The sequence below is a fragment of the Rhinoderma darwinii genome, chromosome 1, assembly GCF_050947455.1.
Source record: "Rhinoderma darwinii isolate aRhiDar2 chromosome 1, aRhiDar2.hap1, whole genome shotgun sequence".
NCBI lineage: Eukaryota > Metazoa > Chordata > Amphibia > Anura > Rhinodermatidae > Rhinoderma > Rhinoderma darwinii.
Window position 1 is genome coordinate 479,409,678 of NC_134687.1, and position 16,669 is coordinate 479,426,346.

Genomic DNA, 16,669 nt, shown 5'->3' on the forward strand with positions numbered 1-16,669 from the left:
GTGAAGAAAAAAAGATTTACCGCTCGGAGCAGGCAGAAATAATAAGTCAGAGCTCCTGCAGCCAAATTTATCAGTATCTTGTAACATGTTCTTTTGGCGCCAAAAAAGAACGCTAGCACCATGTTGAACTGTATTAATCTATACTTTTTGACAAGTCCTAAGAATAGTGCTGGTAACATAAAACTGCCAATCACTACCAACAACTTTAGCTGAAAAATAAATTTGATTATGATAGGAAACGAAAAGTGGTTATCAGGACAATGAGAGAATTTACCACTTAGGGCAATGAAAAACATTGTCTATCTCACGAGAAGAGATACTGGTTCTTCATGTATATCAATACTATTCTATGACAATTTCGTTTCACTTTTTTCCTTCCGATATTTTACTTTTGCCCTACATATACATACAAATAAATATAAATATATAAAAAAATATACAAATCTTACCCTTTTCTTGAAGTAGGTCCTCCACTTGTGATATTCTCTCACCACTATCTCTATTCTTCTTTTCCAATACTTTCCTTCTGTTGCAATGGCCTATAGAGTGGTAGGGTACTTAGTTGGTGTTAAAGATTTACAAAAGGCTGACATTTTACCGTATGCAAGTCTAAAATAAGGAGCAGTGATGGGAACTTTAAAAAAAAATCCAAAAAAAACCACAGAAACTGGATTTCTGGTTACTCGCTGTAAGATACCTTGCTTGTCATATTCATTGGGGGACACAGATGACCAGTAGCTGCTCCCAATAGGAAGCGGACACTAAGTAAAAAGGAAGTCAAAACTCCTGAAAGAAAAAATAAAAAATTAGGCAGGTGGTGTCCCTAAGAATGAATGACGAGAAAGGGATTTTACTGTAACAAATCCAATTTTTAAGTCCGGGTCATTGGGTGACACAGATGACCTTGGAATGTTTAACAGCAGTCCATAGGGGTGTGAAATTAAAAAAATGCGGTCAGAGAATTGCCGCCAGCAGAAGTCTGCGACCAATAGGCGCGTCAATAGATGCAGAAGAATACACCTTGTAGAACTTGAAAGTGTTTAGAGAAGACCACGTAGCAGCCTTACACACTTGCAAGACAGACGCTTTGTTTTGAACTGCCTACTGATCCTACTGCTCGAGTGGAATGGGACATCACTCGAAAGGAAGGCTCTACACCCTTTGACTGTTATGCCACACCAATAGCTGACCAAATCCAGCAGGATCTGGTGGCATTCGAGGCCACCAGACCAAAGTAAAGAGTGACCAGATCGGCATACCATGCTTGACAGGGCCAACCTAAAGTTATGCCAGGATGCTTTCGGTCTTGATTTTCTGGAGGAACCGAGTTAGCGTCGGAAGAGGGTAGAGAAGTTGTATGGGAACGTGAACTGGGTCCATAGAACAATAAGTGTGTCCACCACCAGTGCCAGGGGATCTTGAACCCCAGACATGAACTTGGATAGTTTGTGGATGAGTCGAAGAGTCACGAGGTCCATGTCTGGGAGACGCTACCTGGAGCATATTTCCTTGAATACTAAAACTTACTGCACATGAGCTAGTATCCCGACAGTCCAGGACCCGCGGAAGCACAGAAGAAACTAGCGTGTGTGCAGTGGGTTTCGTTAAAGGTTGCAGACTGCCATTTCCTTTCGCATGTTCCTCCATTAGCAGCCACATTATGGACGGAGTAGAACGCTGTCGGGGGAGAAGGTCAGGTGAACGAGGGGGCACGGCTTCACACAAAGCAAAAATGCAGAAGAACTGCTGACAAAAATGTATTAACGAGTGGCCTATTTTAATAATTGACACATTTAGAAATAGCATACCTTAACAGGCCAACCCCTTTAAAGCCAGGGCCTAAATTAGCAAATTTGGCCATGAGAGAGAGCTGCGGCACTCAGGGAAAAAGCGTGTCGACAGTTAAACGCGGGCAGGGGAGATGTGCCAAAGCAGCAGGTGCACGCCACAAAAAGTCAGACCAGGTTGAGTAGAAGAGGTACGTAATGGCTGCTGACAGAGGGCCCCACAGGAACGAAGGGAGAAGGGTGAGAGAGCAAGATGGGAGTAAATACTCACCTAGGATACCCAAATCACAAAGACTATTCAGACTCCAGCAGGGTCATCTCTTCAGCAAACCTCCCCTTGGTAAGGGAAGAGCGTGTGATGGTAGGGAGCAGGTTGACACAGTGGGTGACCCCATAGCTGGTTGGTCACAGGTGGAGTCTCTTCTTGGAGGAAGGGCAGGAATCAGTGGGGTTAAACCTCACTATTCTCCCTCCTCGGATGGGGTAACAGGGAGAGCAAGTCATTCCTGTATTTCTGGCCTATAGGGGAAAAAAAAGAAAAATGGCAGCAGCTATACCCAAGGTCATCTGTGTCCCCCCAACGACACAGACAAGAAAGTTGGTTTCAATTATCCATAGAGCTTATATTTCACTTAGAGTTAAAAAGTTGATATTTCCAGCCAGAACTGAAAAAAATAAATAAATAGCATTTATGAATGAAATTTAAAAAGCTTTAACTTAAAATTCAAGGTCAGTGCTTCGTTTTATTCCATGGCAATGACAAGGTCAGGTTCTGGCATCTTCTTAGCTTCTATGTCCGCTCTTGACCTTTTCTTCACCTTGTAGCCAAGTACCAGAAGTAGCAAAAATATAGCCGCCATTTTTAATCGCAATTAATAGATTTAATCAGATGGTCACCCAAGTGTTATACTAATACATAGCCACAGCTCTTTCACTACAGCTGTTACACATCACACTGACTGACTATAATGCAGTGCCTGATTGTTACCAGAAAAAAAAGGATTTGTAAGGCCTCATGCACACGACCGTAGCCATGTGCACAGCCGTGATTTTCGGGTCTGCCGGGGGCGGAGTGCCACCCGCAAGCCGCGGGCCGTGCACACGGCCACGGCCATTATTTGCTATGAGCCTGGACCACAGAACACGGCCGTAAAAAGACATGCCTGTTTCTGCAGTCCGGGCTCCTGGGCCATGCACGGACCGTGGAAACCATGGTCGTGTGCATGGCCCCATAGGAATGAATGAGGCCGCAATTCTCCCGTGGATTTTCGGGGGGGAATTGCGGCTGCAAAAGCACGTTCGTGTGCATGGGGCGTCCAGGCTCATAGGAAATAATGGACGTGGCCCGCGATTTGCGGGTGGCCTGCGGGTGCCACTACGCCCCCAGCCGACCCGAAAATCACGGCCGTGTACACATGTATTATTCTAATGGACATTTTCTAGCAATTACAGGAGCAGACTCCATTATTGAGGTATAGGAACATATATAGGAACGAGTCTATCACTTAAAATTATTTTAGCCAATATTAAATATTCAATTTTCTAAAAAGATTCTTTATCAGGGTTCTCAAAACTATATATACACATATCAAGGAGTCGTATTGCACCAATATAACATAACACAAATCGTACCTCTGGTCTTCTATGCTCATCAAAATCAACAGATGCATCCAATGGGGTCACAAAGTGGCATACCGGATTTTGTCTTTTCTCTAGATCTGAGAAGCACAAAAAAAATCTGTATCAGAACACCGGGTGGACAATCATGTGGTACAGACTGGCGACAGACAAAAAAAAACACAACCCTTTTCCCAAACTACATGCGTTGTACACAATAAACTTATTTTCCCACTTAAACAGCCTCGTGAGCTGGTACCTGCCTGTGAGGGAGATCCTTGTGAATGTGGGGGTACTCTTCAAGTTGTCGTCTTCTGCTAAAAAGAGGATTTCAACCCAAAACATAAAATTGCCCACTTTTTTATTGATCGAAAAAAAGTGACAACCAATATGGCTGCACTTCATGTTGTCACTTTTGCAAAATAGTTTCCACAATAAGACAAAAAAAAAAAAAAAAAAAGAAATAAATAGTTATATCGGTTTCTTGGAAAGTCGTGTGACAATCAATATGGCTGCCATTACAACTCCCACAGGGTCTGCCCCAAGATTTCCGGAAAGCGGAATAGTAAATAGACTAGACAGAGTTTTGGGTGAATATTCTTAAAAGATATTTATTTTGTTTGCAGAGCGTTTTACCCCTAAAAAATACATACATCTGTCTAGCAGCACAGCAATAAGGGAGCAGGGGATCGATCACTGCATGGGAACATGCTCTGAAAAGAAGATAAATCAATGTTGCAGTGGGATTTTGGATTACCATGCACTATGAAAGATACAATATGCGGCCTGGGTGTAGACCTGCAGGAAAAAACGTCCTGAATCAGTAGATTGGTAATATGGTCACATACATGGGCCTTTAATGTGTAAAATAAAAGTAGATAACATAAGCAATTTAAAGCATCATTCACATGTATAAATTCCGCTCTGGGAAAAAAAAAAAAAAGTAGACTTTTTTTTGGGTTTATTTCTTGGTTTAGGAGACAAAAGGTTAAAGATACCGAGAGTGGGGGGGGGGGACCTGAACAAACTGACGGCGAGATTGTGCAACCTTACAGATCCAATGTGAAGACACGGTCAGAAAGGAAAGACTTCTGGTGACAGCTCTGTGCATTCTGGTTTATACTTACATTGCATGTACCAAGCCCGCCAAATAGCATTGTTTAGACGGATTTTATCCCTCCACTGAAGCTTTAAGCCCTTAAAGTTTTTCCATTTTGGAGAAACCAACTTCCCACTAAAAGAGAAAACAAAAACTATTTTCATTTGATAGCTTAATTATGTGCAAGAATAATAATAATAATAATAAACATTCAAAATCATGACAGACATTTGCTTTAAATCGGAGCAATGAATGATCGAGTAATAAAAATGTAATGTTGATCGGCCATGGGACTAAAGCAATTCGGTCATCACTTTATGAAGAGCATCTATCATTTACATACGGCGCATGTCGTTGAAAGGCGCTCCCTAGCAACTTTAACCACATGGACGATGTGGGCACGGCCATGGCACTTTGTGCCTCTCAGCCAGTCAGGTCAGGAGGAGCCGCAACGAACATACAGCACAAGATTTTAACCAGTACGGGCCCCGCTCAGCGGTACTAGTATTGCACACACTAGATCACATTACAAAGAACATCTTATAAGATGGTCTTTATTAAAGGGGTTTGTCTGGTAACACTCGTTTTCGTTTTTCATAAATATAGCTCTATTATTCTAGAATTAAAAGTTATGCAACTAGGATTGTCTAGACTGGAAACAAAAATATTAGGGGAGATTTATAAAAAAAAAAACTAAAAAAAAATAAATAAAAAAAACTGATGCAAAAGGTAAAGTGAAGTAGTTGCCCATGGCACCCAGATTCCACTCCTCATTTTTCAAGAGGCCCTTTGGAAAATTAATGAAAATACCTGATTTGTTGCCCTGTGGTCAGCTGCTTCAATTTTGCTTTGCTTTGATTTATCCCTCCCATTTCCTATTGATTGACAGCAAACAGATCTTGAAAATGGTGATGAATTGAAACAAGGTATATAATAAAGTTTCATTATACAGTGAAGCTTTATTTGAGTAAAGTTAAAAAAATCTCTTGAAAAGGGATTTTCCCATCTTAGACACTTGTGGCATATCCTGTGGATATGCCACAAATGTCTGATAGATGCAGGCCCGTCCCTGCCAATCCAGAGAGCGGGGTTCCCAGACCCTGCCTGGAGAGGGGACCATTTACTTAATTGACAATTTCTTCTGGGAATAACTCTCATCACCTATCCACAGGATAGGGGACAACGGTCGAAATCGCTGGTACCCCACAGCTAGGACACCCAGCATTCACAAGAATGGGTGAACCAAATCCATGTTCCTCCTCACTGTAAACAGCAGAGTACAGCACTCCACTCTTTTTGGTAAGTCCCATATGCATTGAATAGAGCAGCAAGGGCATGTGTGAGCACGGCTCCATTCAAGCTCCTCCTTACTGTGGGGGTGCGATGAGGAGGAACTGATTTGGGACCCAGTTTTTACAATTGGTGGGGGTCCCAGATAATGGTCTGCTAGGTGCTCCATTATCACTTAGGGTATGTTCACATAGCCGTAAACGCCCGAAAAATCGGAATCCAAACATCTGGCCATTGATTTCAATAGGAAAAACGGTGTCCTGTTCCGATGGGCTGTTTTTTTCACACGGCCATTTTGAAATACGACCGCGTAAAAAAAAAAAAAAAAAAAAAAAAAAAAAAGAAGAAGTGCAGGTCACTTCTTGAGCCGTTTTTTTGGAGCAGCTCCATTAAAAAAACAGCTCCAAAAACGGCCTTAAAAAACGCTGCGAAAAAAGTTGCTCAAAAAAAAGGTCTGAAAATCAGTGGCAGATTTCCCTTGAAAACCGCTCCGTATTTTCAGCCGTTTTTTACTCAGTGTGTGAACATACCCTTATCCTGTCGACAGGTGAGTATTGTCGATTCTGGAAATACCCCTCCCATAGAAGGGAATGGAAGTTTGAGAAACCGCATAACACAGCGATCTTTGCAGTTTACAGAAATGCCATACCACTCACAGCGAGCTAAGCGGTTTCTATAAGACCGGCTACTTATTTGCCGATTCTCCGCCGGGTGCGGCGACCCCTGTTCTGGAGAAAGATATGGGTTATCCTATGGACATGCCATAAACGTCTAAGATGGAAATAACCCTTTAAACCTCAAGAAATATTCTATACTAATTTTTCCTGCTTGCATAATGTAAAGTAAATTTGGGTATTGACTGTTCTGACCTTGGCTGTACCGTTTCTCAGAATTGAGTTCACAGACGGACGCTGGTGCCAACATGTGCCAGATAACGGGTAATATTCATAATAATGTCATGTTACAGTAACCCCCTAACTTTAGAACCGTCACTAGGAGGACAGTCCTCAGATAACACAGATGCAGTGTGGGAACGCACAGCAAGCGGGATGAGAAATGAGGGATGTGGGAAAGACAGAGGACACGTACACAGCACCACTCTTCCTGAATGCCAACAACTGCCCAATTCTTTTAAAGATGAACCTATGAAATTCTGCTTAAACAGCCTTGTGTATAATACAACAGATTGACTCCTCGTGAGAGGGGATTTCATTTTACGATTTGTTCATTCATGTGCAGTAAAAACAAGCGGATTTGATTAGATGAAACGATTCTCGTAACTAAAAACCTAGTACGTAGAGTGTCACGCCATGAGTACTGAACAAGTCTTTAGGAGTATGTGCCTATTGATTATTTCTTAAAGGGAACCTATTGGCACTTACGCTCATCAAGATGCCCTATTAAAACGGGACAAACCCTGTACAACGCCCACTTGGTCTAAAGTAAAAACACGCCCACTTGGGCATTAAACTAATTGGCATAAAGCCAAAATCGCTCCTAACGTGGTAAAAATAGATTGTTTTTCAAAATAAAAAGGACTGCTGTCACCTACATTACAGCGCCCATCTCCTTATGTAGGAGATAGGGCACTTATAATGTGGTGACAGAGCCTCTCCACTTTTATGGTGTAGAAAAGTCACCTTTTGCCACTTTTTAAAAGTGGGTGGGTTTAGTGGGAGTGTTGGGGCCTCCTGCAGACTGATAGATTTTGCATAATTTACGCCAGAGAGTACCGAAAAAGTCTGGTGCAAATCTACGCTTACTCATAGCAGGCAAAGATTTCAATTTCTGGCACATGGACAGCCAAAGACGCGCCAAATTTATTGAGACGTGTGTCTGTTAATAAATTTGGCGCTTTGTACTCGTGAACACTTTAGTTTAATAACGGGTCCACACGGGGCAGAAATGCTAAGGATCTGCAGCGGATTACAGTACAAGTCATGCGGATGACATTTGGACAAATCATATCCAGATGCTGCGGAACATTTTCCACACAGAATTTAGAGAATGCTGCGGATTTTCAAATCCACAGCGTGCTCATTCTGTTGTGGCTGTTCACTGCGAATTTCACCATTTTCAACGTAGAAGGGGTGAAATCTGCAGTGAAACTCCAGCAAAATTTGCATGTAACACGATTGACTTTTGCGGCGGTTTCAATGCGGAATTCACTCTTCTATATTGAAAAAGGTGTGAAGGTGTGTGTGTGTGTGTGTGTGTGTGTGAAGGTGTGTGTGTGTAGGTGTGTGTGTGTAGGTGTGTGTGTGTGTAGGTGTGTGTGTGTGTAGGTGTGTGTGTGTGTAGGTGTGTGTGTGTGTGTCCCCCAATTACCCCCAAAGTGTATTTGAAAAGGTCAACTTTCTGTTAATACAGAGATTAAAGCTTTATTTTTATTTTTTATAACAGGCGATTCAGTTACACTGGGGCAACAAGACGTCACTGTAATCACGGCCAGTAACTTTGCTTTTATGGCCAACATCAAAATATAATGGCACTGAATGATATAGTTAAAGGGTTATTCCCATCTTATAAAGTCTTGGCAGATCTCTAGGATATGCCATTACTTTATCATTAATGGGGCGCAGAACCTCACCAATCCTGAGACCGAAAGGGCCGCATCGCTGATTTAACGCTGCGTCTCCTACTAAGTTTTACCTGCACTGCGGAGCTCCCGGCCATACAAGGAACTGCACCTGGCCCCATTAACTTGAAGTTCAGTTCTCTGAACTGCGGGTGGCCGTGGCACCGCTGTGCAGTCAAAAAGAGTGAAGGGGCCACACAGCCAAATCAGCGCTGCAACACTTTCATTCTCAGGATCGTGGGGTTTCAGAGGTCAGATCCCCATGATCATCAAGTCATGGCTTATTGCGATGATATTCCATCACTTTATAAAATAGGAATACCCCTCTAAACCTAATATACCACATTAACTGGAGCTGCGACTGCTGCATGCAAACAAGGACGTTTCATAGAAAAGAACAAATTTATTTATTGCTACTTTTTGGAGGCACACAGCACAGGGTATACACTGGAGGGTCAAGGCAGGTACGAGTAAAAGGCCAATACTGGATTGTGTGATTTTGCATCCCACAGGATATATGCATATGTTTGTATTAAGTCATGGAGCATTTACATGGCATCTAACAAACCTAGATTATATTTACCCTGACAGATTATCCTCATTTAAAATAGGAGTGATTTATAGGTCGACTTCGGATTACACTTCGCATTAAACTTAGTCTGTGTAAAAGTAAACTAGACATTTGCACTAATCCTTCGTTTTAAAAGTATCATGTGACCTCTGGCAAATGTCTTTATGGGGCAGAAGACCGCATCATTTCATCCCCAACAAAACTGCCTTAAAAGAAGTAAAAATACAACATCCATTCTAAAAAAGGGAAAAAGTCAGGTTTCTTTTTATGTGTACAGACACACACACACACACACACACACACACACACACACACACTATGATTGTCCCTATCGTAAGTCATTGAGGTCCTTTGGGCACAGTTGATATCCATTGTACGATGGATCTGGCAATGCATTGTGGTTGCCGTTATAACAGATCAGTCCTAACAGAATACCAGGTAAACACAATGCATTGGTGGTGGGCCACATGACTAACGCCACATATAGTCCATTAATTTAGTTTTTAACACAGAAGCAACCACCGCATCCTTAGAAGAAAGATATAGGAGCAGAATTTAATACATGTATGTGGTTAGAAAACATTAAAAACTAACAAAAAAGTAAATTACGTTGCCAAACCAGAGACTTCTGATTATTTCACAAGTCCATTTACATGAACAGATATTTGTATTTGTGATCTTCAATACAATTGCTGTAAATTGAGGAGCGATTATAGACAAGTATTTACACCCAACGTTAGCGTCTCAAATCGTAAATTTTTTTATTGGTTGCCTATTTAACAATGTCACATGCCTGCTATGAAACGCTTCCGGCTTACATACCACAATGTCTGAACAACATACAATTATTTTTATCTTGGCGTAAATTATTATTTGTATGATCAAAAAGTGTTTCATCAGTAGTCGTTCAGTCGCTACACGATCGCGTTGGAAAATTATCATCGATTATCTGTTCGTAGAAAAAAGTTGGAGCATTACAGAATGATCATTATACAAATGGGTTCAATAAATACATACCTGTAAATAAAGACTCATTTGCCAAAAGCGTACAACTAACGCACTTCAATAAATTATAAATAAATTATAAATGGCACATGGTAGGCGATTATAGAATTTGCATTGGGGCCCGGGAGCTTCAAGTTACGCCTCTGGCAAGGGAAGTATATGCCTGAAAGTTTAGAGGCATTCCAGCCAATAAACTTTATAAAACGGGGCACCCCAGAAGTGGCAAATGAGGCCCAACACCGATAAATATAAGACTATTATTCACCTAGGAAGAAAAGAATGGGAAACTGGGTATTACGAACACGAAAAACAACAACAGGGGATATAAGTGGACAGAAATCTGAATTTCAGCAACCAGTGCCATGTAGCTGCTGGTAAAGCAAAAAAGGAACATAATTTTACCTCTATACAAATCAGTAGTAAAAAAATAAAAAAATATATTATTATATATATATATATATATATATATATATCCATATCCATATCCTACTGGCTGTAACGAAGCAACCTCTCCAGCACTGTAGGAAATAGGACAAATATTGCATAGGAATTCAGTTAGAGTGGGTGCGGATGATGAGTAGTTAAAGATTGTAGACAAACTACTTATATAGCAGCACACAAAATAATAACCTAGGGTAGCTCTAGACAAAGTGCGTTCTCCAATAGTGGATACACCCATTGATAAGTCTTGATATGCTAAAACACACTGAAATAACCTATGCATGTCACATTTGAAGGGCGTGCTTATACACCCAGATTCTCTACTTTTACAGCCATCTTACCAGGGACCTCAAAGAGTCAATATTATCATTACATTCAGTCGTGCCAAAGGTATGAAGTACAGCATTACCTGTAGCCAAGCCCTCAAAAATGACACGGGACACTTAAAGTGTAGCTAAACGTTTGGCAAACTTCTGACATGTCATAGTGAGGGGGTCCGAGCACGGAGACCCCCACCAATCGCTAGATAGAAGCAGCTGAAGCACTCGTGTGAGCGCTTAGCCGTTTCGTGTCGGTTTGGCTTTTTCCGGAAAGCCGATGTATCGGAGTACGGGCTCATAGACTTTCTATCGAGTCCATACACGATACATTTATTTCCGGAAAAAGCCAAACAGACACGAAGCAGCTGAGCGCTCACACGAGCGCTTCAGCTGCTTCATTCTAGCTATTGGTGAGGGTCTCAGCACTCGGACCCCCACCAATCCAAACTTCTGACATGTCACTATGACCTGTCAGAAGTTTGTCGAACGTTTAGCTACACTTTAATGGCTTTAATAACGTAAAATAATAGCAATCAAGTCATAAATGCGATGCCTTCATTTACATATTAGCATGATATTGCTGTGGATTTACAATAGCATTCCATGAGACATTACAACAGCTATCAGGGCCGGCGTCAGCACCCAGCGAACACGAGGGAGGCTGTGCGGTACTATCTACAGAGGGCACTAAATTTATGGGGGTACAAACTGGGGGCCTAATTTCTATATGGGGGCATAAACAGGGCCTAACGTTTATATGGGGGCACAAAGTGACTTTTTCTGCCATTTTACTGCCGCCGTGAGTTCCTACACATTTTTTTTCCATGCTGAAAGTGGCATAGGGTATAAATATCAATACTTACATTACCTGAAACAGGAGACCGTGCAAATATTTATACAGGAAATAAGATGGCCTGAACTGCATTAAAATGTATTAGTAGGCAAGAAGTTAAGGTACTCACAACTATGTAAAAGCATTTAGCTGAACATTTGGGAGGACTGCTCTCAGCCAATGAGGATTGCGGAGAAAACTCCAGGCAATGATGACTGGCTGAGTACAGCTCTTAAAGCGTTCAACTTTTTATTTTCTAGCAGCACGTGGAGGGCCAGCATCAGCACCCGGTGAACCTGGGCAAGTGTTTGGGCCCACTACCCTTGGGGGGCCCACTCGGCCACCGGTTGCTGACGCTGCAGTCATGGCTCCTCCAGGAGTGGAATCCCCGGCCAGAGCGTTGCCGGTGCTCTGGGCGGGGACTCCACTCCTAGAGGGAGTCCCTGACATCACTGTCCACATATGGACAGTGACATCAGGGACTCCTCCAGGAGAGGATTCCCCGGCCAGAGTTTTGCCAATGCTCTGGCTGGGGATTCCACTACTAGAGGGATCCCCAAAGGGCTGTGTGGCAGTAGCTGGGAGGGGGGCTGTGGCACTACCAAGAACAGGGGCTGTGTGGCACTACCAGGGAGCTGAACCGAGTGGCACTAGCTGGGAGATGTAGCTGCGTGGCAGTACCTATGAGGGGGGCTGTGTGGCACAATCTACAGGGGACACTGTGGCACTATATACAGAGGGCACTAAATTTATTGGGGTACAAACTGGGGGCCTAACTTCTATATGGGGGCACAAAGTGAAGTTTTCTGCCACCGTGAGTTCCCCCGCAAAAGGGGCCCACTAAGTCTGTGCAGCCCAAAGGCCCACATAAGTCAGGAGCTGGCCCTGAGCACGTGTAATATAAATCTATTTTGTAATATACTTTATTAATGAATTTGGGCTCCTTTTTGTGTTATACATGTTTGAAACAGCCACTCACACTTTGACCACATTTTAATTCTTGTATTTTTGCTGTTCACTAGCAGAAATCCGTACACCGTTCGAATGTACTCGGTGTACAGACTCTGCTTCCTGTGTGTACAGGTGGACGGAGGCCCCATCATGTCAGATGTGCGCGCCCCCATCGTGACGTCCGGAAGGTCTCTGCCTCCAAGTACTATACAGTTCTCTATAGAGTAGCAGGCAGCAGCAGAGCGTAGGGAAGAGAATGTGATGCGCTCTACTGCTGCCACTACGCCCCCATCATCTGCCTCCATGTACCTTCTATATACACTACGGAACCGGCAGCAGCAGAGCACAGGGAAGAGAATGTGATGCGCTCTACTGCTGCCACTACGCCCCCATCATCTGCCTCCATGTACCTTCTATATACACTACGGAACCGGCGGCAGCAGCAGAGCACAGGGAAGAGAATGTGATGCGCTCTACTGCTGCCACTACGCCCCCATCATCTGCCTCCATGTACCTTCTATATACACTACGGAACCGGCAGCAGCAGAGCACAGAGAAGAGAATGTGATGCGCTCTACTGCTGCCACTACGCCCCCATCATCTGCCTCCATGTACCTTCTATATACACTACGGAACCGGCAGCAGCAGAGCACAGGGAAGAGAATGTGATGCGCTCTACTGCTGCCACTACGCCCCCATCATCTGCCTCCATGTACCTTCTATATACACTACGGAACCGGCAGCAGCAGAGCACAGAGAAGAGAATGTGATGCGCTCTACTGCTGCCACTACGCCCCCATCATATGCCTCCGTGTACCTTCTATATACACTACGGAACCGGCAGCAGCAGAGCACAGAGAAGAGAAGTAATTCCTTAGTGTTTAACAGGCGCTTCAGTAGAATAAGAACAGGTCTGGTGCCACCTCCCTGTACCCTTGCTAGACCTGCACTTCTCCTGCTGAAGCGCCTGTCAGAAACTACGGAACGGACAGCAGCAGAGCGCATTACATGGTAACACAAACCCCAACACAAAAACAACATAACATAAATAAAAACACAGACCACTTTTACTTTGGAAAATATAGGCCGTGATGTTTAAGGGTTACCCAAGAATAAATAATTAAATACCACATAACCATAAAATTATTGAAAATTAATCAATCATCATAAAAATATTTAACCAAGTCCCCCCAGCATTAGCGGGGAGACTAACCCCCACTAGTAAACATCGCGACAAGGAATGATCTTTATCAAAGAAGAGGGGAGGGTGGGCGGGCTTTCCTTCAAAATCTTCTTCAAATGGCCCCGACTGTCACTGAACACTGTAATATAAAGGGGAAATCTTCCCGCCGTTTTCACTCAATAACCAATCAGGAGAAAGCGCGGGCTTTACCAGTTCCAGCTGGAAGATTCCAGCACCTGCTCGTATGTTCCATAGAGCTGATTGACAGTTGACCCCAGCAGGTAAGTACCAACTGTAAATAATAACAAGGGGAGGAAGGAAGAAACCAAACAAAACCAAACAACCTCTTTTAACTTAAATTAAAATCTGTGTGGGGCTGTGATACCATGTGTCCCCCAAGCTACTTGCATGGGGGGCCCTGACATTCTCTTCCTTGCGCTCTGCTTCTATCCGGTCCATAGTGTACATATGTAGGTACATGGAGGCAGATGATGGGGGCTTAGTGGCAGCAGCAGAGCGCATCACATTATTTTCCCTGTGCTCTACTGCTACCGGTTCCATAGTGTATATAGAATGAATTAGAATATCATCAAGAAGTTAATTTATTTCAGTAATTCAATTCAAAAAGTGAAACTCTTATATTATAGATTCATTACACACAGAGTGATCCATTTCCAGCATTTTCTTTTAATGTTGAAGATTATGGCTAACAGTTAATGAAAACCCAAAATTTAGTCTCTCAGAAAATTAGAATATTATAGAAGCCCAATTTCACAAATGCTTTTTAATACCGAAACGTTGGCCTACTGAAAAGTATGTACAGTATATGAACGCAATCAGGGGCGTCGCTAGTACCGGGCCTCCGGGGCCCAAGCCCTGGATCCCCGGCGACTGCCACATTCGGATTGGTCAGCGTCATACACTTCTCTTTACAACGCCCACTTGGTCAAAAGTAAAAAAAAAAAAAAAAATGGGCATTTATAATAAATTAGCATAATTGTCTAAAATAAATGTTTTTTAAAAAAAAAAAAAAACACACAAAACTTATCTAAATTATAGCGCCTATCAGATTAGGTAGGAGATAGGGCACTTATAATGTGGTGACAGAGCCTCTTTAAAGAGGCTCTGTCACCAGATTTTGCAACCCCTATCTGCTATTGCAGCAGATAGGCGCTGCAATGTAGATTACAGTAACGTTTTTATTTTTAAAAAACGAGCATTTTTGGCCAAGTTATGACCATTTTTGTATTTATGCAAATGAGGCTTGCAAAAGTACAACTGGGCGTGTTGAAAAGTAAAAGTACAACTGGGCGTGTATTATGTGCGTACATCGGGGCGTTTTTACTACTTTTACTAGCTGGGCGTTCTGATGAGAAGTATCATCCACTTCTCTTCAGAACGCCCAGCTTCTGGCAGTGCAGACACAGCCGTGCTCGAGAGATCACGCTGTGACGTCACTTCCCCAGGTCCTGCATCGTGTCAGACGAGCGAGGACACATCGGCACCAGAGGCTACAGATGATTCTGCAGCAGCATCGGCGTTTGCAGGTAAATCGATGTAGCTACTTACCTGCAAACGCTGATGCTGCTGCAGAATCAACTGTAGCCTCTGGTGCCGATGTGGCCGACACGATGCAGGACCTGTGAGTGACGTCACAGATCTGCACTGCCAGAAGCTGGGCGTTCTGAAGAGAAGTGGATGATACTTCGTCAGAACGCCCAGCTAGTAAAAGAAGTAAAAACGCCCCGATGTACGCACATAATACGCGCCCAGTTGTACTTTTACTTTTCAACACGCCCAGTTGTACTTTTGCAAGCCTCATTTGCATAAATACAAAAATGGCCATAACGGCCCGGCACGGATGCAAAACTTTATGCAAACCGGCCGGGCAAAATGGCCGATTTTACCGGCCGGCACTCGGGAACGACCCGTTCGTGTGAATCCCGCCTTAGAATGTCACTATTAAATATTACATATCTGAAATGCACGTCAAGATCTTTGAAACCAGTTCCTGAATGTTGTTTGGTTGCATAACTGGGTAATGTGAAAGTTTACATGAAGAGGACAATATCAAGTATCAAGTTTTATCAACTATTTTTATTCCCCATTTCCCCGTAGGCCCCATGCACACGACCGTAAAAATTCCCGTAATTACGGGCCCATAGACTTCTATTGGTCCCGTATGCTTACGGGAAGGTGCCCATGCCGTTGAAAAAGATAGAACATGTCCTATTTCAGGCCGTAATTACGGCACGGGCAGCCCATAGAAGTCTATGGGGCTCCCGTAATTACAGGTAGCTACGTGTGTGCACCCGTAATTACGGGAGCATTGCTAGACGACGTCCGTAAATAGTCACTGTCCAGGGTGTTGAAAGAGTTAAACGATCGGCAGTAACTGTTTCAGCACCCTGGACAGTGACTACCGATCACAATATAGATAAAGCTGTAAAAAAAAAAAAAAAAAAAGAAGGACGTTCATGCTTACCCATAACTCCCTGCTTCTTCCTCCAGTCCGGCCTCCTGGGATGACGTTACAGCCCATGTGACTGCTCCAGCCAATCACAGGCCCATCACTGGCTGCAGCGGTCACATGGACTGCCGCGTCATCCAGGGAGGTCGGACTGGATGTCAAGAGAGGGACGCGTCACCAAGACAACGGCCGGGTAAGTATGAATTTCTTTTACTTTTATTACGGAAAGGGCTGCCCCTTCTCTCTATCCTGCACTGATAGAGAGAAGGGCTGCCGATTAGTGCAGTGCAATTTTGCAGCCAAAAACGTGCCCGTAAATACGGGTGGAATACGGGTCGAATACGTGTGACCAAGGACCCGTATTTACGGGTGGACAAAAATACGGTCGTGTGCATGAGGCCTTAGACTTCTGCTTTAAGCCAATGATATGAATGCTATAACCATATTTCTAAAGCCTTCAAATAGTCCCTAAACATCTGCTATTCGTGAAACTATGATCCAACAAGTTTTGATTTTTATCTATCA

General features: G+C 43.3%; 1 protein-coding gene across 1 annotated transcript in view; it reads right to left on the minus strand.

The window, feature by feature from the left end:
- Positions 1-16,669, minus strand: part of MLXIP (MLX interacting protein) — a 79,399-nt gene that overhangs the window by 41,204 nt on the left and 21,526 nt on the right. Inside the window, exons 2-4 of the mRNA XM_075834236.1 lie at positions 4,532-4,638; positions 3,420-3,505; positions 450-539 (exon numbers count right to left, since the gene is read on the minus strand). Coding sequence (XP_075690351.1) covers positions 450-539; positions 3,420-3,505; positions 4,532-4,638 — 283 coding nt within the window. The remainder of the gene's footprint in view (positions 1-449; positions 540-3,419; positions 3,506-4,531; positions 4,639-16,669) is intronic.